At 32.2% G+C, this 22,634-nt stretch overlaps 2 protein-coding genes across 3 annotated transcripts in view; one reads left to right on the forward strand and one right to left on the reverse strand.

The window, feature by feature from the left end:
* LOC126887736 (uncharacterized) overlaps window positions 1-22,634 on the reverse strand; it is a 165,827-nt gene that overhangs the window by 30,146 nt on the left and 113,047 nt on the right. The gene's annotated exons all lie outside the window — the stretch shown is intronic.
* LOC114324787 (sorting nexin-16) overlaps window positions 503-22,634 on the forward strand; it is a 32,431-nt gene continuing 10,299 nt past the window's right edge. The window contains exons 1-2 of the mRNA XM_028272634.2: window positions 503-1,182; window positions 3,587-3,773. Of these exons, the coding sequence (XP_028128435.1) occupies window positions 1,037-1,182; window positions 3,587-3,773 (333 nt within the window). The 5' untranslated portion in view covers window positions 503-1,036. The remainder of the gene's footprint in view (window positions 1,183-3,586; window positions 3,774-22,634) is intronic.

Consider the following 22,634-nt stretch of genomic DNA (forward strand, 5'->3'; position numbering starts at 1 on the left):
ACAAACTTTGTGTTTATTTATTTATACTTATACTACTATTTATTATTATTATAATATTTATCTGTTTTGTGTGTTACATGGATTAGGAAATAAACGAAGATATGCTCCTTGGTGCCGCATGCCGTGGGATTTCCAACTATTTTGTTTCATTTCTTATCTTAAAAATGTTTATTGGATTTACCTATCGTATAATATGTGTATATAACCCCGAATTAGGCTAATAAACAACTCATATTTATCTGAAATATTGAAATGGCTCTATGATATATTTTTATTAAATTAATAACTTAACATCCATTGTATTCAAATAATTAACAAAATTCGAATATGTTGATAAACAACTTTATCTTTACAAAATTGATGAGGGCGTGTCCACTTTGGGTGACGGAACAAAATTCTTAATTTTGATTGGCCAGACGTAAGAAACGCACTGTAGAAGATGAAAGTTGGTGAACTCTTCCGTTATGTTACGTTTCTCTTATGTTCCGTCAGGCGCTTGCGTTCATTTATAAACAGGAGTACACAAAATTCGGTGTTGATCTTTTCCAGTGCGTCTACGTTACGTCTACGTCTACGCTACGTCAAACTATAAATCCAACTTATTCTCTCTTTCTTTGTATATCAATTTATTTACAAATAGAGTTCAATAGAGGCTCTCATTGCATCTCATTCAAACTGGTTCTCTCTGAATAGAGTATGGATAAAGCCAAAGCCATCTCAAGGTGGTTTTAAATTCCAAATAGAAATATTAAAAAAATATAATATTTGGTGGCAGTCTAACTTACCAGAGTCCTTGCCACGAACACAGTGGTATGTTCTTTTAGACGTCAAAGTCAATTTTATTTTGTTTTTGTTCACTATTTGGTTTTTAATTAAATCATTATGATTTCGTTTTTTAGTTAATACAAACATCACTCTACAATAATTTAAGTATTTACATCACTTTAAAGCATTCACTCTAAATATATTAGTGCTATTTATTTATACGATGTCCCTTTAATAATTATATTAGGTTCTATTATAATTTGTTTTAAAAATGTGTGATAGTTCAACTAGTGCTAATCCAATTTCTTCCGAATATACTTCAACACCTAGTAGAAGAGATCGAGAAAATAAATTTAGCGAAAAGACTGAAGATGCGGCTACAACAGATTCTGAAGAATATTTATCTGAACCTCTGAGGTAACTTTTTTTTTGATTAACCTTACATAATTAATACAATTATTTTTATATGGATAGGCATCATTGGTCAAAAGGAGTAATGTTTGAATATTGCCAGATCAAAGCATTTTTTATTGAGGGTGTATTTTAATTTGAACACAATTAAGTAATCAGAAATGAAAAAAAAAATAGTTTTGGATAACCAGACTTGAAGGTTTAGTCAGTTTGGTAAATTGCTACATTAGTGAGGCTACTCGGATTGATCTGAAATTTGCACAGTATATTTTTGAGCACCTTTGAAAAGCACCACTATGTCTATCTTTTTGCCCCTGGGCCTGAGATATTATGCCCCTTAATGGGTCAAAATAGCCCCTTTTACCCTATACAGTACAATCCATACAGTACAGTACATGCCATATCCGGACGGTTCTGCGCTGTCCGGATCTACCGAAATCTACCGAGAAAGGCAGTCCTGCTGTTGAACAACGCACTAAAAGATGGCGAAATAATGTATTATAGAATCTATAAAAGGTGTCTATCGACGAAAGTTATTGACGGCGTTGATTACTGGAATGTATGAAGGAGAAAACGTTTCAGAGACTGTAAAAGAAGTAGTGGTCTTGATATCCGGATTTTTTCATATCCAGATCGGTCTGTCGCCACATTGATCCGGATATGGCAGGTTTTACTGTATTTGTCAACTATAACTTTGAAGAGGTAGTCCAGGTTGATTCAATCTATACCGACTTTTTCAATGCATTTGATCAGGTCATCCATGGGTAATCCTTTTACAAAAACTAAGAGGTTTGGATTTCTTCTTCAAGACTTCTTCAATGGATTTCGGAATTTATTAATGGTTGTACACAGACATTTAATTTGAGAAGTGATACCTCAGTTGAAATAACAATACCATCAGGTGTTCTGCAAGGCTTCCATTGTGGCCTTGTTTTATTTTGCTTGTTTCTGGTCGATTTAAGTACTTTCATAGATTGTCCTCAATTGATATCACTTTTTAGTCTTAAAGTTCCTAGTAGAAGCAACAGACAATCAGAAATCTTTTCAGTGCCATTTCACCACACTAATTTTGGTATAAATGAACCGACTACACGATTGGTTCAGAGTGCTAATAGCCTGCCAAGACAAATGGATATTTTTGACTCCAAAATTGGTTTGTTCAAAAAACAACTAAGGGGTATCTTACAATAAGTTTGTTGTAGTTCTGTATTGTTCTTACAATATGTTTGTTTGTATTATTCTGATGTGTTTATTATTTTAATTATTATTGTTGAGGTGTAACTTGTAAAAGTCTTGTTGTGTGTAAAACTTGTAAATGGATGCCGTAAATAAATAAATAAATAAATAAAATCAAAACTTGTAGTTTTGTTATGTTTGCTAATAATGTAAAACTGTTTAGAAAAATACAATCCTGGAATGATGCTATTCTGTTCTATTATAAGAAGATCTTCAATCGTTTTATGATTTTATGATTGTTTAAACAAAATGTTGCTTAATATAAACAAATGTCATAAAACAGCGTTTTCATGTATCTAGGAAATTCAAAGATAGAGAGAGCTGTTTAAGAGTCAGTTTTTCGAAAATCGCATTTTTTTATCATTTGTAACTGACCATCTCAAATTGCATAAAGATTTAGGCGAAGGTAGTACTATGTGTATACAACAATCTCTACTTATTGGATTTTTTGGGCCTGGATCCATAACTTTTTTTTTACCCACTAAAATTGAGCTTTCTTGCTTCATAAGTAAGCCAACAAATGTGGTCATTAATGACTTCTCTCATATGTTTGTTTATTTTGCAGTATTAGAACTCAACAAATTAATAAACAGATAACAAAACCTAAATTTTATACATTTAAGGAAGCCTTTATGTGGTCAAGAACTAAAGTTATGACAGTTTTAATTTTAACTTGAATGTGACGTATCTAATAAGTAAACGCTAATTTTGTATGTAGGTTTTTAGAATGTGACGAAAATTTAGATTTTAGGGAATGTAGAGGGCCTTATAATACTTCTCGATCTTTAATATATTGAGAAAATTGTTTATAAGGTAGAAGGTTTTTGCTCATAATTTAATTGTAGGTTGTGCAAATCGAAAATTTTGATTATTGTAGCAGTTTTCACTATTTATTATAACTTGATGTGCAATACATTTTCAGTGTCATTCTTTTTCTTCTCGCTTTCTAGAAAGTACTAAAAATATTCACTGAAAGTTTCTGTCTTATAAACATAATTGACATGTCTTTCCAACTTTTGGTATTATTTATGATAAGTGAGAAGTTCTCCTGTAAGTATATGTTCCTGTACAATAACTCTTCGGCACAGGGTTACTTGTCTAAATATGAAAAGGACCAATATCTTAAGATCAAATATATCGTTTTTTCATTAAATATTGCCTATGTATTTTTCAGGTATAGGAACTTCCAATACTCGGCACAGTCCAGTATCTCTAATATAACTTTATCAGTTCAAAATTCAAGAATTGAAGAAGAAAATGGCAACTGTTTCCCACAGATTCCCAATGGACCTATATCATTTAATAATATACAGATTCCCATTGTAGGATACGAGATTATGGAAGAACGTGCTAGATTTACAGTAAGTAGAACTTGATAGTAATAGTATTAACTTTTCCTTGAAATATTTTTTATAACCATTCTCGCATATACTTTCCACTCAGGTTTTGTTCTTAATGATGTAAAAAACAACAAAAATAAAATACTCTAACCGCTTTCTTTTTAACTGTTCAATATTCAGTTCCGGTCTTATGGCTGTTTTATAGAAGGCCTTCAAGTTTATTGAAATTTTTATGCCACACAATCTATTTCCCCATTAAGTACTCTGAAATACTGATCCTAGGTACTTCAAACTACCACTTTTCACAATCATTTCACCATCCAAAGATATCAATTTATTTGTAGTAGTTATTTTGCTGACCATGGCTGTTACTATTTTCCTTAACTTAACTTTTTGTCTGTCAAATTCTGTGTGTAATAAACTGTCAAAGTACTTTTTCCATCTCTTTTTGACATCCTTTTCGTGAATTAGTATTTTATTATTTTCATCTACCCTGATTAAAATCTTTTGCTTTCTTTTCTCTATATTTGTCTATCTACTTTATCTTTGTTTCTCCTTCCCTGGTATCAAGTTGTTCGTATTGATTTATATATGTTTCTGAACTACGTTTGGCCACCACCAGGACTCTTTATTCTTGAACATGTTTCCCAACGTTTTTCCAAGTATCCCTAATGATACTGCTATTGAAATTAAAAAAAAAACACTACACACTACATATTGCTATTTTGACACCAATATGTATGATTGAACCTGTAGTAATTATGATAAAGATGAAAATTTAAAATACTATTCTCAAAATTTCACCATAATTATAGAATATAGTGATCAATGTTTTATTTTAACATTTTTGTGAAAATATTCTATAAAATAGAATTTTTAACTTTGTTTATATCGTAGTGTATAAAAATCTTTCTTTTTAACATTCTCCTGCAGCAGTTCTTCATATTTCTCATTGGATGTAGTTAAAATTTACAAAACATATTGTTTGTTGTGGCTCCTTGCATCAATGGTTACAAAATAAACTCATGATAAATTGACCATATGTATATATACGAATTATTTATGTTTTCATTTATGTATTTAAGATAACTGCTGATTTATTTAATATTTTTGTTATAGTTAATTATAGAAATTTACTAATACACCTAATTAATAATTCATAATATGATTTATATAACAATTTATAAAAACAAAATCTTGACAATGTTGTTTCCATAAAATAGTTTACTGACAAAACTTTCAGTTGTATTATATGATATTGTTGCTGAATCCTTTATTTTTAAGAAATATGTGGATATATAACAATTTTTAATCTACTGCAAAGAAGCAGACAACATTGGCAACTCAAAATATTTTATTATACAATCATATTATACACTCGCAATCATAAAAAGCGGGTCACTCGATGAGTTATTCAAGTTAGATTTCTCGAATTTTCTAAACCTGTTGTCCAATTTGAGTGAATTTTTTAGTATGTTATAGCCTTATTCTTTAACAATATCTCCATAATAATATTGTTGCTAGACAGGTAAATTATCATTGTATACCGGGTGTAACAGTCATACTGTGTTTATTCCTCAAAGTTCGAAACACCCCGTGGAATGTTTTATCATAGATAAAATATTGAAATTAAAACTCGATAGTAGCCTTAGGCTTTCTTAACATTTTCTTTTTTGATTTATTTGTTTGTTGGATAATAAAAAAGTAAGGCACCTTAACAACTAACCATGTTTTTCATCAATATAGGGTGTTTCTAAATAAGTGCGACAAACTTTAAGGGGCAATTCTGCATGAAAAAATAATGACCGTTTGCTTTATAAACGTATGACCGCAAATTCTTCGGTTTCGAGATACAGGATGTTGAAATTTTTCTTACAAACTGACGATTTATTTATTGCTCTAAAACCGGTTGAGATATGCAAATGAAATTTGGTAGACGTTAAGAGGTAGTTATGGCGCATTTTTTGACATACAATTAAGAATTTTATATTCACCATTGGCGTGCATACGGGATGTATCTAAAATGTTTATACCCGTATGCACGCCAATGGTGAATATAGAATTATTAATTGTATGTCAAAAAATCCACAATAACTGCCTCTTAAAACCTACCAAATTTCATTTGCATATCTCTATTGGTTTTAGAGCAATAAATAAATCGTCAGTTTGTAAGAAAAATTTTAACATCCCGTATCTCGGAAACGAAGCATTTGCGGACATATGTTTATAAAGCAAACTGTCATTATTTTTTCATACAGAATTACCCCTTAAAGTTTGTCGCACTTATTTAGAAACACCCTGTATTGATGAAGAACATGGCTAGTTATTAACGTGCTTAATTTTTTTTATTATCCAACATAAACAAATAAATCAAAAAAGAAAATGTTAAGAGAGTCTAAGGCTACAATTTAGTTTTAATTTCAATATTTTATCTGTGCTAAAACATTCCACAGGGTGTTCCGAACTTTTAGGAATAAACACAGTATGATTGTTACAACCGGTATACAATGACATTTTACGGGTCTAGCAACAATATTATTATAGCGATATTGCTAAAGAATAAGGCTATAACATACTAAAAAAATCACTCAAATCGGACAACAGATTTAGAAAATTCGAGACATCTAACTTGAATAACTCATCGAGTGACCCGCTCTTTATGATCGCGAGTGTATTATAACCGTGACCAGACATCTCGTAACGTAACGTCAAAATTGAATTATTTTGTTTAGTTTTGTTAACGCGAAAACTAACTGTTAGTACAGTTATAATTGAAATTATGTTTATCAATTTAACGAATCAGTACTGGGATAAACATCTTTCATAATATATTAAAAGTCTTTAAACACAAACAAATATTGTTTGTGTTTTAAAAATATTGGCAATATCATTTTAAAGTCTTCTACTTTAAAATGTATGATATATGTCTGAATTGCCGATATAAATGAGTCAGGTTAAATAAATTATTAGAAGAATTTTTACTAAGCAACAACATTTTTGTTTAATTTAGTAGTATTTTGTATTTTGACAATGAAACCCGATTTGGGCGTCGAAGCGTTAATAAAATTATTTTTTTTTTTAAGTTAATTGTGGCTTATTTATTACCTAAATAGTTAATTACAAACAAATATTTAAATACATACAAAATTTTAACAATATTTTTAAAAGTTTATTTCTCTTATTGTTCCTTAAATTTGCATATACCTAGAAAAAGGAATAATGAAGTAATTCGTAAAATCTTTAAGCCGACAACCGTCTTTAGACATTCCCAACTTTCTAAGTGAACATTTTTTAAAGGAAAGATTATAATTTTAAAAATGTTTATTCTGATACTGATTCGTTAAATTGATTAACATAATATCATTTATTACTGTAATAACACAGTTAGTTTCCACGTTAACAAAAATAAACATAATAATTCAATTTGGACGTTACGAATTGTCCGTTACGAATTTGTATAGTTACGAAGTGTCGCCGTTACGAACTGTCGCTGTTACGAATTATCGGTTACCATTTGTGCGGTTACGAGATGTCATGGAAACATTATAACATATTTATTCGCCCCCAAAAGGGTATTCACACGTCCCGACCTGATCACCTAACACGATAGAACTCCTTAACCATCCTTGTCAGGATCAGCTCTACACACGTCCTGACCAAACTACCCAATAGACGTTAGTAGCTAACTGTCTAGAGTATTTTTTTTTCATTTTTGTAAATTGCAACCTAGGTGCAATGTTTTATTCTGCATACCAATTATGTTTTGGTGCAAGCAAATTGTTTTTGAAAGAGCGAAATAAACAAGGTATCACCAATATGGTAAATGGTATACGTAAAATAATCATTTTACTTACATTTTTTCTAAACATAATGTGTAAGCCGCATTTTTAAATTTCTAACGTCATAATTGGGAATCTTCTACATCGCATGATCTTGAAATAGATGATGTAGAAGACATAAATGGATGGGTGACAAAACGGAAACAGGAGTGGAACGAACCCATTAGTAGAATGGCAGAGGATAGGATAGTTCGAATAGCATGAGATAAGTCACCAAATGGACGAAGAAGTATTGGCAGACCAAGAAAAAGATGGTGCGATAACTTAAACAATTTAGGAGGCTAATATTGAAGAAGAAACAGGCTTTACAGCCTACATACAAGAAGGAAGAAGAAGAATAATAATTGGGAGTACAAAAAATGCAATATGTTAAAATATACAGCACCAGGTAGTAAATTATGTACCCTATATTATAGACCTTAGCATAGTTAATGATTATTAAATAGATTGTTAACAATTATTCATCCGTGTTGGAGTCAGAGCAAAGGTCAGGCCAACAACGCTACACACATCGCGACGCGACAGATTTTGGACCTGACAGATTTTGGACCCGACAAATTTTGTACCCTACAGTCGTACTATTGGAATAAAAGTCCTACACACGCCTACAGACAGAACTGGGTCCAAAATCTGTAGGGCCAATCCTTGTCGCCTGAGACATTGATTTAATATAAAATATCAAGGTCGGATGACAAGAAGACGAGAAAATGCAATTTTTGGAGCATGTTGTGATTTTGAACTCGCCAATTCACGTTCTGCTCTGCGCGAGTACGAGTGTAAACTATTCATGACCGTAGTTGTAGATCCTGAAGTGACTCCAACAAAAAAATATACTCCTATGGAAATTGTCCAATTCAAAACAGATCCCGACTAGACTGTTATTATACGTTGCGATATAAAATAAGAAACCCACAAGGAAAAGAAAATATTTCCTGTAGTTGGCTGTATACCATCAATCACAAAAATTGGAAAAAATCCTTTGTAAAAGGTATACAATTTTATTAAAATCCCTTTAAAGGGCTACATCACAACAAAACGTTTTCGATTTTATAAAAAAATCATCATCAGTGTTAGACCTAAAAGTAAGTATAACCGATTTCATGAATGTAAAGTTGATATTTAAATTTTGACTAAGGTTAGAGCAAGTTGATTATACTTACAAATTGGATTCTAGCTCAGCTAGCATCCAATCTGTAAGTATAACCAACTGGCTCTAACCTCAGTCAAAATTTACCCCAATTAAAATCTAAGCGATCTTACGGAATTTAATTTACACAGTCTTATAGCACTTCAAAAATCCTACAAAATCATTTTTGAAAAAACTTTTTATCGCCAAAAATAAATGAGCTACATATGTTTATAAATCGAATTTTTTTTTTTCGAAAAATTCGAATAGTCCGCTTATAGAGCATTTTCAATGTATGTATAATACCACAGAACCGGTTTGTATACTGGAAGATGACTAAAAAACTATTTGTATTTGTATCTGTACGTACATATTTGTAAATTCGTATTTTTGTGTAAATAAATGTTTTTGTAATTATTTAAGTCTACTTTCTTTTCTGTATAGATCTATTAAATTATCTATTTATAAAAATTGTAATGTTGTTAAGGGTGGTTTTTAAGGGTTGAAATATTATGATATTATATCCTAAAGCATAAAACAATATTATTTAATCAATCAAAACCAAATTTTACCCAGTTTACCAAGTTTACAATGATTTTATATAATTTTTGACAATAAGGGCTTTAATTTTACACCCCTAAAAATAATCAACGCCCTTGAACACGATATAGAATATGAAGTACAGGGTGAGATGATCCTAATCCCAAATTTTTATGTAAATCGATGCAAGCCGAAATTATTCTTTTAGGATAAGTAAATTTTTTATCTATAGCTCCAACAAGGGTGGTTTTAAGGGTTGAAATATTGTGATAGTATATCTTAAAGCATAAAACAATCATTATGTAACTAATAAGAACGAAATGTTGACAATATTTAAGTTTAAAATGTTATTTTATAATTTTTTATAATTAGGGGTAGTTTTCACCCTTAAAAACCCAAAAACATACAACGGCTCAATATAGAAAATGAACTAGAGGGTGAAATGAGCATAATCCCAAATTTTTGTACAAATCGATGCTGGACGAAAAAATTGTGAGGTTTTGCCATTTTTTCAGTTTCATTTCCTTGGCTATATAGCCCACGCCCGTGAGAAGAATAAAAAGTGCATTTTAAAACATCCAAAACATAATATATTTATTACTGCTTATTTTGGTATAAAAATATATTTCATACTCGAGCAATTTATGTATATGACATTTATATATTTCTTCTAACTGTACCATACCAAAGCAGTTAATAATAATTCAATTAAAGCCAACCATCAGACTGTAACAAAGTGTAGGTAAAAAGCTGTGATTAAAAGTTTTTAGGTATACCGTTAATGTGTTTCTAAGAATTAAGTCCATCATCATTTTACGATTCTTAATGAATTTATTTTCTTTTTTTTACATCAAAATAGTCAATGTTAAGTTGACCATATTGTTTTTAATTATAACGTTTAATTGGGTCGTTTAGTTATGGTGTCTTCGAAGGATTATATTACCAGAAGAATCGACGTTAGGCGTATTTAAGGAAGTGAAATGAACCAATATAATAGTGTCATAAATTGTTGACTGGCCATTTAGCCCAGAAATCAATTGTTTCTGAGGTATGGAGCTTAAAATTGTCAGTTTTTAGTTGATTTCAATAATATAGGTACAATGTGTTAGTTAATAGTGATACAAACTTTAGGAGGTGATTCCACATGAAAAAATAATGAAAGTTTTCTATATAAATACATGTCCGCAAATGCTTCGTTTTCCGAGATACAGGGCGTTGAATTTTTTTCACAAACTGATGATTCGTTCTTAGAACGACAAGCACATGCAAATAGACAGAGAAAGACAATAACCTTGGACTTGCCGATGCCATACTATTAATTATAACAATAGTGTTAATTGAATCGGTGAGATCAGAAAGGGCATCACTCATTTGTTGGACATTTCGAGAAAAGTACCCCGCACAAACCTTATGGAAATTAGGTCCCAGTGGATTTAGTTCATACTTTGGGAAAGTACTCTTTGAAGCATCCTGATAAAAAGTTCTCATGGGCACAACTCAATCGTATGAAGGATTTTCAAGATATAGAGCAGGGGTGGGCAAATACTTTTAAGCGCGGGCCAAAATGAAATTTTCAAAATTTCTCCCGGGCCGGAGGACTATACCCAGTATCTACGCTACGCACAAGCTAATGTTTTGGTAGTTTTTTTTTCTGCCCAAGAAATTTTTTTGACCAAAATACTATAGGTATCATTTTAAAACATTTGGACAAGTACATTTGACTGTTGATAATAAAAAATAATAGTAATAATAAAGTGTACTTGGGTGTACATGCGAACAATTTATGCCCATAAAATTTATACCAGTAAAATTACAAAATTTTTAAGATCCATTAAACTAAGCCATAACCAGGATCCAGATAAAAAATGAAATTCAGAAATTCGATCAAGAATATAGTAATCAAGAGCAGTTTTGAAGATGAAGAAATTTCTGAGTAACCAAAGATTCAATCTGCAAATCTGATATCGGCTGGTAAAATGTTATGTCAAGTCAACCATCATAGACGAAATTTAATGGAGACAACTGATCTTGTATGGTCATGTAGAAAGAATGGACGATGACAGGCTGCCAAAACAAATTTTACAATGAACACCAAGGGAAAGAGGGAAGAGAGAAAGGCCGAAACAATCCTGGCTAAGCGGCATTCAGAAGGCAATGTGGAAGGGAGTTTTCACCCTGGCGAATGGAACGACCGACGAAGCTGGAAACTGGGAACCGGAAGGCGGAGAACGCCATGAAAAACCGGGATAATAATAAAAATGTTATGTCCACTTTATTCTTCTTTATTGGATTGTTCTTCTTCTTGCGGTACCGTCTTCTATCGGAGGTTGGCTACCATCACAGCAATCTTAACTTTTCTGGCTGCAGCTCTGAACAACTGTATTGAACTGCACCCGTACCACTCCCTTAAATTTCGCAACCAGGAAATCTTCCTACGTCCCACGTTTCTCTTTCCCGAGATTTTTCTTTGGATTATGAGCCTTAGCGGGGAGTACTTTTGCCCTCCATTATGTGGCTTAGATATTCCAGTTTCCTCGTTTGTATGGCTTTCATGACTTCGCATTCCTTCCCCATTTTCAGCAAAACATTGGATTGTTAATGCTGACTTAATGAAAAATCTATAAGATTTTCAGATGTGGCTTTTAGGAGAATTTGAAAATACCATAAACCGATCATATTATGAACGAAATGGTGTTACACAAAATGGGGAAGGACTTGAGAACTTTTGACCTTCATTAAAAGGAGAAAGAGAGCAAAGAGAAAGGGCACATACTTAGAAATGATAGGTACGTTGTTGTAAGTTGTTGCAGCAGCTTATTATGAAGGGTAAAGTCGAAGAAAAAGGGGTCCTGGTAGACGACAAATGCCGTGGCCGAAAAATATTCGCGCCTTTACCGGGTTAAACACACAGGCAATTTTAAGAAAAGCAGAAGATAGAGATTCATTTATTTATATGAACACTACGAACAGGAATACTTGTGATTTCAACAAAATCGCATAAAAAAATTAAGAGCGTAGGCGCAAAATTTCGGACCAATGCTTTTTGAATGCATTCATTTTTTTAATCCTGAGAAAGCTAATAAAATATTTTTGAAAAAATTAAAGGCAGAATGAAAGATTACATTATTACTGAGGGCCGAAAGTCCCTTAGAATAAACAAAAAGTTTCTTTTGAATGAGATATTTGAAATTGAAAATGACACTAAATTTTCTCTTTTTTTACCCCTGTGACTTATTAAAATAAACATTATAGAAGTTTTTAGGAACTTTTCGGCTCTCTGTATAAATATAATACATATTTCATTCTGCGTTTAAATTTTTCAAAAATTCTTATTAGTTTTCTCAGGATTCGAAAAAAAATGAATGCATTTAAAAAGCATTTGCCCGAAATTTTGCGCGTACGCTCATAAAAAATTGCTTGCGGGATTTCTCAACGGGCCGGATAAAGTAAGCAAAAGGGCCGCATCCGGCCCGCGGGCCGGCTTTTGCCCACCCCTGATATAGAGGCACAAACTCGGAAAATTATAAGATTTACTGGGTATTCCAATTCCCTGAGTTACTGGTTATCTGGCAACACGTAAAAGTTTGGATCAAGGAAAAGTACCTACTAGTAGTCTAGGATTTTTCCTGGCTATCGAATGGCGACCTTTACTATGACCTTGACCTTCAACGGACATCATCTTCTAGATTCTAGAGTTTCGAGGGTTTTCGGCATTAAATTGGTATGAATAGATTACTCATGGGTTTTTGGGATCGCTAAACACGAATATGCCATCAGAATTGACCTCCGGAGGACGTGGTGGCCAGGGCCATTGCAAGGGACGTCATCTTCTAGAGTTTCGATGGTTTTCGGCATTTAATTGATGCACATGAATTACTGGAGGTTTTTTTGAGGTCGCTAAACACGAATATGCCACCAGGACCGACTCCCGGAGCACATGGTTTCCAAGGTAAATGAAAGGGGCTCCTGGAGTTTCGAGGATCTCCGGTACTACATTAATGCAAACGGATTAGTTATAGGTTTTTGAGGTTGCTGAACATGAATACGTGATCTGCACAGACACAGGAGCACTTGGTGCCCAAGACAGGTTATCTTCTGGAGTTTCGGAGGAATCAAATGGATTACTCTTAGGTTTTTGGGGTTGCTGAACATGCATACTGCCGAACATGCACTATGGCACGTCATCTTCTGGAGTTCCGAGGGTTTTCGGCATTAAATTGATAAAAACGGATTACTCATGGCTTTTTGGGGTCGCTTAAGTCGACTTTACACTACATGATTTATCATGTGATTTGTCATATGATTTTTCCCATGACGAGCCGCATGACAATGCTTATGACAAAACGAGCCGTATAACAGTGCAAAATCATATGACAAATCACACAGTGTAAACATGTAAATTTCACTCCATGACCAAATCATATGGCAAATCACATGATAAATCATGTAATGTAAAGTCGACTTTACGCCAATACGCCATCATATTCGACCCAAGTGTTTGATTATACGCCATCAGATTCTATTTTGATAGTGGTATTCATCGTGGCCACTAGATACTCCAGAGTCTTTTATCTAAGTCATATTCATGTTCAGGAACCCCAAAAACACAAGAGTAATCCGCTTGCATCAATTTAGTACAGAAAACTCTCGAAACCCCAGAAGATGTCGTGCCTTAGGCACCAGGTAAGCCGGTGTCTGTTCTGATGGCGTATTTGTGTTCAGCAGCCTCAAAAACTAATGAGTAATACCCATCTGTATCAATTTAATGCCGAAACTTGTCGAAACTCCAGAAGAAGACCTGACTTACGCACAAGGTGCTCCGTGGATCAGACATGATATCGTATTCACGTTCAGCAGCCCCAAAAACCTGCGAGTAATCAGTTTACATTAATTTAGTATCGAGAGCTCTCGAATCTCCAAAGCATGACGTGCTTTTGGCACCAGGTACTCCGATGTCTGTTCTGATGGGGGTGTTCGTGTTCAGCAACTCCAAAAACCTATGAGTAATCCGTTTGCATCAATGTAGTACCAAAGACCCTCGAAACTCCAGAAGCGCCTTTCATTGACCTTGGAAACCTGGTGCTCCGGGAGTCGGTTCTGGTGGCGTATTCGTGTATAGTGACCTCAAAAACCCTCCAGTAATTCATGTGCATCAATTAAATGCCGAAAACCATCGAAACTCTAGAAGATGACGTCCCTTGCAGTGGTAAGGTGACCACCACGTGCTCCGGAGGTCATTTCTGATGGCATATTCGTGTTTAGCGATCCCAAAAACCCATGAGTAATCTGTTTATATCAATTTAATGCCGAAAACCCTCGAAGCTCTAGAAGATAACGTCCGTTGAAGCTCAAAGTAAAGGTCGCCATTGGATAACCAGGAAAAAATCTTAGACTACTAGTACTTTTCCTTGATCCAAACTTCTACATGTTGCCAGATGACCAGTAACTCAGGGAATTGGAATACCCAGTAAATCTTATAATTTTTCGAGTTTGTGCCTCTATATCTTGAAAATCCTTCATACGATTGAGTTGTGCCCATGAGAACTTTTTATCAGGATGCTTCAAAGAGTATTTTCCCAAAGTATGAACGAAATCCACTGGGGCCTAATTTCCATAAGGTTTGTGCGGGGTACTTTATGAAAACTGTTCCGATCAAGCAAAACTTATTTATTGCAACTAGAATATACCATACAATATACCATAGAGATATTGTAGTTGCAATAAATAAGTTTTGCTTGATCGGAACAGTTTTCATCAATTTTCTCGAAATGTCCAACAATTAAGTGATGCCCTTTCTAATCTCACCGATTCAATTATAACACGACATAAGAATCGGTAAGGATAACCAAACATGTCAAATTTTAATAAGGATATAATTAAGGATGGACAGATTATATTAAAAATACCAGGTTTTTGAAGTTATTCTTCTTTAGGCGCGATTGGGAGTAAAATTTTTCATAAATCTGCGCGCATGCGCACACAGACAGTATGTAGTTCATTTCTAATCTTTCAAGATAGTATCTGTATCAGCGCAAATAAGTCATTAAAAGAATATATTAGTGTTTTTAGTAAATGTATTATAATTTTTGTGTCTTTGCATTTCTCTTCTTCTGTAGTAAGATAATAAAATATGTAGGTATATCATTTTTATCACGATACCACTCAATCTATTTGTCATCGTGTTGTGTAATTATATCCGAAACTTACGTGTCAATCACAGGAGACCCCGTGGGCTAGTTGTTGAGCGTTCGGTCAGAGATCGAAAGGTCCCGGGTTCCAATCCTGGACGATTCTTTTTTTGTATTTTTGGTTGTTTTAATAAAAATTTTTTGAAAGTGGTTGATAAGAAAGTTAGTTTAATATTTAAATAGAATACAATTAAAAAAAAAATTACATACTGACACCAACCCACAATTTGACTTATATTGGTAGCTCTCATTCTAATTATTTTATTCACTAATCTACGTTGGTAGCCTATCAAGATACATTACTTCCAATTCATTCAGTCCTTCCAAAACTACATAAAGATGAATTAGACTTTATGTCACATAGTTTAATTTTATTATATTATTACATACTTTTATTCATTCCACAATATTATATACAATCATTTCCTTCACACATATATCTACCTCACTAACAGTAATCTTTAGTTATTTAATTTTGTCAACAATTATTTTCCAACTTTTAACAGACATAATTATTCATTGCAATAGTATACTAATAAATTTAACACAATAAATAGCCACCTTTTGTATTATACTGTTTTCTCGCAATATTCTACCGTTTACCTTCAACCTGTTGCCTGCTTGCCTTGTTAGGCAACCAACAGTACATCACATAAAGATACTCTTAAATTCTGGTTTTTTGGTTTGTTTAGCTTTGTTTTTCCACGCAAGTCTAATTATCTTTTATTATGTAGTGTATTTCCTTGTTTCAACAAAACTCAACTTTCATCTCGTCATTTCACATTCGATGACGTCACAACTTAAACCATGAAATATATCTGTATTAAATTTAATGAATCTATAAGTTATTCTGGAATAGAGAGTTGCTAATTTAAACTTTACAGTAGATTTTATTATTCAAATAATTTAAATTATTTTTGCAGACAAACCTTTGCATTTTTTTTAAATCCAAAATCAAATGAAACTTTAACCAAAAATTGGCTTTATCTTGTCATGTCATGTCACTCTTGTCAAATTGTATATCCACTTCCTAATTTCTCAGTTGGTCTGTGCCCATTGAATTGGCAAGTACCTAGCATCTTCGAGCAGGGAACCATGGCACCCTTTTAGCATGTGTTCCACTTTATCTATCAACATCGACTTGTAGTCATAAAATTTTAATATATTATATTATGTAAACCATATACAATGAGGTTAACACCATTTACAGTGTGCTAGTTTCAAACTACTGGGCAGGATGTAAGTATTCCCACATTTTTCATTTAACAGTCACAATTTTAACCTTTTGCTTTAAACTAACGTGGAAATACTTCATTCTAGGCACTGAAGATGTTCTGTATAGAACGAAAACGTTTTGCAATCCATGACATTTTATAGTTTTAAATAAACGATTTTATACCAGAATACATCTCGAAGTTTTTACTTCTGTATTGGTTTTTTAGAATACAATTACTTCGTTAAAATTATATAATACAAGAATAACTGCTTACGTGCGTACAAAGTACACACACACATTCTTTTTTTGTAAAAGGTATATTTTAAAATACCCTAAATAAGGGTCACAATAATACAAAATCGGATTAAGAAATCCATCATCATTGTTCTAAAATCCAAAAATTGCATGCCTGATACACCAAAATGTATTCGGTAAAAACCCTTTAAATGCTTTAGATGTTAAAGATATGCCTGGATGTTACCCAGGGCAACACAGGACTCTTCCCACGTGGTTGGATTTTTTTTTGAGAAAACCTCACATACTGGATTTCAATGGCCCACTCCAAAGGTTGGAAATTCCAACTCCAACTCCAAAGGAAATCCAATATGTGAGGTTTTTTCCAAAAAAAATTTCAACCACGTGGGAAGAGTCCTGTGTTGCCCTGGGTAACATCCACGCATATCTTTAACATCACTCGAATTTTATATAAATATGTAAAACAACATAATCGTATACATTTAAAGGGTTTTATCCAATACATTTTGCTGGCTCAGGCATGCTATTTTTGGCTTTTAGAACACTGATGATGCATTTCTTAATCCGAAAACGTTTTGTATTATTGTGAGCATTATTTAGGGTATTTTAAAATATATCTTTTAGTCTTGTCGCCAGTGGGGGTACAACGGCCTCCTTAATTCAGATGGACTTACCCAAGTTTTTTTTATGTATTTTGACCCGTAGAACACGAATTTTTTGGGTAACAGTCGATCCGGATGTCGATAAGATTGTTATAAACAAAGAACTTGAGGAATCACATAACAGCGATTTTTCGTAAAACAAAACATTGTTTTGTACTTTTTGGGTCATTCTAAGCAAAAAATGTTTTTACAAGTTTTTTCGTAGGATGCATAGTTTTCGACATAAACGCGGTTGAACTTTCAAAAAATCGAAAAATTGCAATTTTTGAACCCGAATAACTTTTGATTGAAAAATATAATAGCAATTCTGCTTACCGCATTTGAAAGTTCAAGTCAAATTCTATCGGTTTTGATTACTTTCATTGCTAAAAATTAATTTTTTTATTGTTAAACAAAGCTATAAACACATTGTGATTGAATGATGTTTTCAATGCATTTCCCATTTGAAATGGAACGAGTAGGCACATACAGACAATTTCTACGTAGATTACGTACATTAAAACGCATGCATTGGCACGGGAAACACTATGTGTTCATGGCTTTGTTTAACAAATAAAAACTTAATTTTTAGCAGTGCAAATAATTAAGACCGATAGAATTTGACTTGAACTTTCAAATGCAGTAAGCAGAATTGCTATTTTATTTTTTAATCAAAAGTTATTCGGGTTCAAAAATTGCACTTTTTCGATTTATTGAAAGTTCAACCGCGTTTATCTCTAAAACTATGCATCCTACGAAAAAACTTGTAAAACCATTTTTTGCTGAGAATCACCCAAAACATACAAAAAAATGTTTTGATTTGCGAAAAATCGCTGTTATGTAATTCCTCAAGTTCTTTGTTTATAACAAACTTATCGACATCCGGATCAACTGTTACCCAAAAAAATCGTGTTCTACGGGTCAAAATACATAAAAAAACTTGGGTAAGTCCATCTGAATTAAAGAGGCCGTTGTACCCCCCCCCCCTGGCGACAGGACTATTAGAAAAAAAAAAGATTGTGTGTGTACTTTATACGCACGTAAGAAGATATTCTTCTATTATATAATAGGTAATTTAAACGAAGAAAATATACTTATAGTCTGTTCGCTAAACTCAGACGCAACTGGCTACATACTTTAGTCGATAATTTTTTTGTTTTTTGCCAATTTTGCAAAAATTGACGAAATTACTAACTATTTAGTGATTATTAACGATTTAGTAATTATTTTTTGCCAATTTTACTAAAATTGGCAAAATTACCGACTAAAATATCTAGAAAATTGCGTCTGAGTTTAGCGAACAGACTATAAAAGGTTATTTGTATTTTATTTAAAAATCGAACTAACTTTCTTATCTACCACTTTCAAAAAATTTTTATTAAAACAACCAAAAATAAAAAAAAATATGAATCGCCCAGGAATTGAACCCGCAACCTTCCAATCTCAATGCTAACGCATTTCCCACTACTCCAGCGAGGCCCTAGAAATAGACATGTAAGTTTCGGATATAATTACACAACACGGCGACATATAGTGTAAAAATGTTATACTTACATAATATTTTATTATTTTACTACAGAGAAACACAAATCCAAAAACACAAAAATTATAATAAATAATACATTTCCTAAAACCACTAATATATTCTTTTAATGACTTATTTGCACGGTTTCAGATACATACATACCTATCTTGAAAGATTAGCAATGAACTACATACTGTCAGAACTACATACTGTCAGTGTGCGTAGGCGCGCGGATCATGTACAATTTTATCCTCAATCGATTCGCCGCTAAAGAAGAATATCTTCAAAAACCTGGTATCTTTGTGATTTATCGTATACAGCCAGCTAAAGGAAGTTTATTTTCCTCGTGGATTTTTTAGATTATATTAGATCAAACGATTACGATGTAAAGTTAGAGTTGGACAACAATACTCGGAGACATTTTAAATAAACAAGGGACTAAAACAGGGAGATGTACTTTCATCAAAACTTTTTAACTTTAATGTGAAATTCACATAACATAATATCAATTTGCTTAGTTTTTTTTTTCATTATGTTATTTAGTTATGTGATATCCACGTTGCACCTCTCATTTTAAGAATTAATTACTCAGTCATTTGACAACCGATTTTAAAAAACTTTATATCGCTGGATAGGTGAATGACTGTTCTTTAAATTTACAAAAGAATATACTAGGTGTTCCATTAAGAAAAGTCAACAAAGTTTTTTTCAAAATCCGCCATTTTTTTTTCGTAATTGTATGTATGTATAAGAAATTCAATCCATTTAGACAAAACTTTTACTAAAATAAAACATTTCAGCGAAAACCGCATATTTCTATCTTGAGCCGTTTAGAAGTTATAGGCAGTTAAAATGGGGGAAAATATAAGTGGACACCCGGTATATTATAGAATGGAGACTAATGGCTAACTTAGAGATATCTAAAGGTATAATTAGGGATATCTAAAGAGAAATAGGGATATCTAAAGGACGAATTAAGAGATGTCTAAAGGATAAATTGATTAACAACTGTACAAGATATAAAACGTTGGGAATGAGTATATGAGGCAATGGACAAATGTCCGAATGATAAAAATCACGAAAAGAAGGCGAATACTCTTGCGAAGGCATAATAAAATTACACGTAGGTCTTACCACTACGCACTGTAGTGAAAAAGAAGAAATTGCCGAATCTCATCATTTATTTCTTTAATGTTTATTTAACTTTTTCTTTTTTTTTTTGTAATTTTAATATTTCTCAACATCCCTATAAATATTTTATTTGCTTAATTTGTTAAACGTTTATTGAAATTGTGGAAACAGGAAGTTTATTGTTATATCATTACAGCAACATATTTTATCTATAGTTATTTCATGTTCTATTTTCAATGAGTAACTCTATTTTAGCTTCCTAGCATGCACGTTTCTTCTCTTTAAATAATAGCGTCATGAAAGCTATGTTTGTGGCATTTCCTCGGAAACACGAATAGTCTATTTACTCACGGTAAAATATTGCAAAACCTCCGAATTTTAAACAACTGCTTGGATTGACATTCAATTTGGCATACACATTGCTAACATGTCAAAGAAAAAAAGTGATATTGTGCCGATGTGAGTTTTTGCCCTGGGGGTGAGTTTCTCCCCTTCTCTGGGGTGAAAAAACATACGTTCAAAATAATTCCGGAAATGGATAAACTGACTAATTCTAATCACACTTTATTCTACAGAGTTTTTTTCACTAAGACAATACTTTTCGAGTTATTTGCGAGTGAATATGTTTATTTTTCTACAAGAAACCACGTTTTTAGACGGGTTTTCGAAAATACTTCACTGAAAAAGGAAGTATTTTATCGAAAAAAATATTCTTAGCAAAAATGTAGCTTATAAAAAAGTGAAAAAATGTTGTATAATATATGAAGTCTTTAGACCGAGTAGAAACAGAGTTGTAGCTAATGAAAAGCAGCTTCTTATTTGTCAAATTTCAAATCGAATATTTCAACGTGAAAAAACCAAAAATTTAAGTTCTTTTCGGGGAAAACTAATTCCAACGTTTTTAAAGTGTATAAGAAAACCTTTATTTTTGTTTTTAAAAAATTTCTAGCATCAAAAGTAAGTTACGCTTAAAATTAAGTTGACCCCTTTTAAAAAAATCGTATAACACCCCCTCATTAGCATCCGAACTAAAATTAATCATTACCGCTTCACAAGTTACTTTAGTTATGTATTGTTTATATGATTTGTATGTTTTATAGGTTTAAATTGCTAATTTTTGAAAAAAAAAGAATGTGTGTGTACTTTGTACGCACGTAAGAAGTTATACTTCTATTATATGATTATATGATTATAAACGAAATTAATATACTTTTTATTTATATCTATTTTATTTAAATATTAAATTAATTTATACTTAATACTTCTCAAACATTTTTATTAAAACAGTGCCAAAAATTAAAATAATAAAAAAATAAATCACACACAAACACATTAAAAATGCCACAAATGATTTCTGAACATTAATTGTCGGAAAAATTTTTAACTAAATACGTATTTTCTGAAAATAAAATTATATAATAAATATACTTACAATCATAAAATGTATAAAAAAAAAATAAAAAAATAAAAGTTTCTATTGGGATTCGAACCAACTTACCACGCGGCTGGTATTTGCGTTGTATTGGGATTCACCCGCATTAAAACTGCACCACAGAGGCAGCTTGTCATTATGTGCGAAGATCGTTTAACTAAACAGATTAACCTTTTGACATTTTTAACTTATGTAAATCAAATTATTTTGATTTTGAATTGAAATGATTTAGAATTGAAAAAATACAACAAAACATAGGGTAAGAAGACAATATATTAGGTGAATATTGATATAAATTTTGATGGTAATCAAATTATGTAAAAAAAAGTATTACATACTACTTATGTATTTTGGTAGGTTCAAGGTAGGTATCGGAGCCCGTATAACGACTAATACATTTCGCAATCACTTGCGTCGTGCAAAGTGGCTATGTTCAAATATCATAACAAAATTTGATCAACTATTTATAAAACACTTACCAGTGAAAGATTCTTTAGCTTTGAATAAGCGAGATCTGCGGCACTCATACTAGGCACAGTTTGATGAGCTTTCACATTGGCATGCAACAATCATCTCTTCTATGTAAATAAGTCCAAAAATATAATATGAAAACTATTTAAAAAGGCAGTATAACCATTAACTAACTTTTTGTTTGTTGTTTCTCTTCCTACAAATTTTAAAACGCAACAAGCATACATTATAACCAAACACAGTCCCACAGCTGTGCCACAGCTGCCATATTGGATAATTTTTGTCATGTCATTTGAACATCCAATCAGAACAAAGTTATAATGCGCATGCGCCCGGTCGCTAGGTTTTCCCATATAAAATTTCACCGTCATTACGCCCGTAAAGAAGTATAACTTCAAAAAAAATGGTTTTAAAGTATTTTTTTTTTAATTTTGAAAAAATTCCTTTTTTTCGAAAATAACTTCAAATTATTAGTGATACCAAAAATCTCAAAGAGTAAAAAAACAATTTGAACCATG

The sequence above is a fragment of the Diabrotica virgifera genome, chromosome 7 (assembly GCF_917563875.1).
Source record: "Diabrotica virgifera virgifera chromosome 7, PGI_DIABVI_V3a".
Lineage (NCBI taxonomy): Eukaryota > Metazoa > Arthropoda > Insecta > Coleoptera > Chrysomelidae > Diabrotica > Diabrotica virgifera.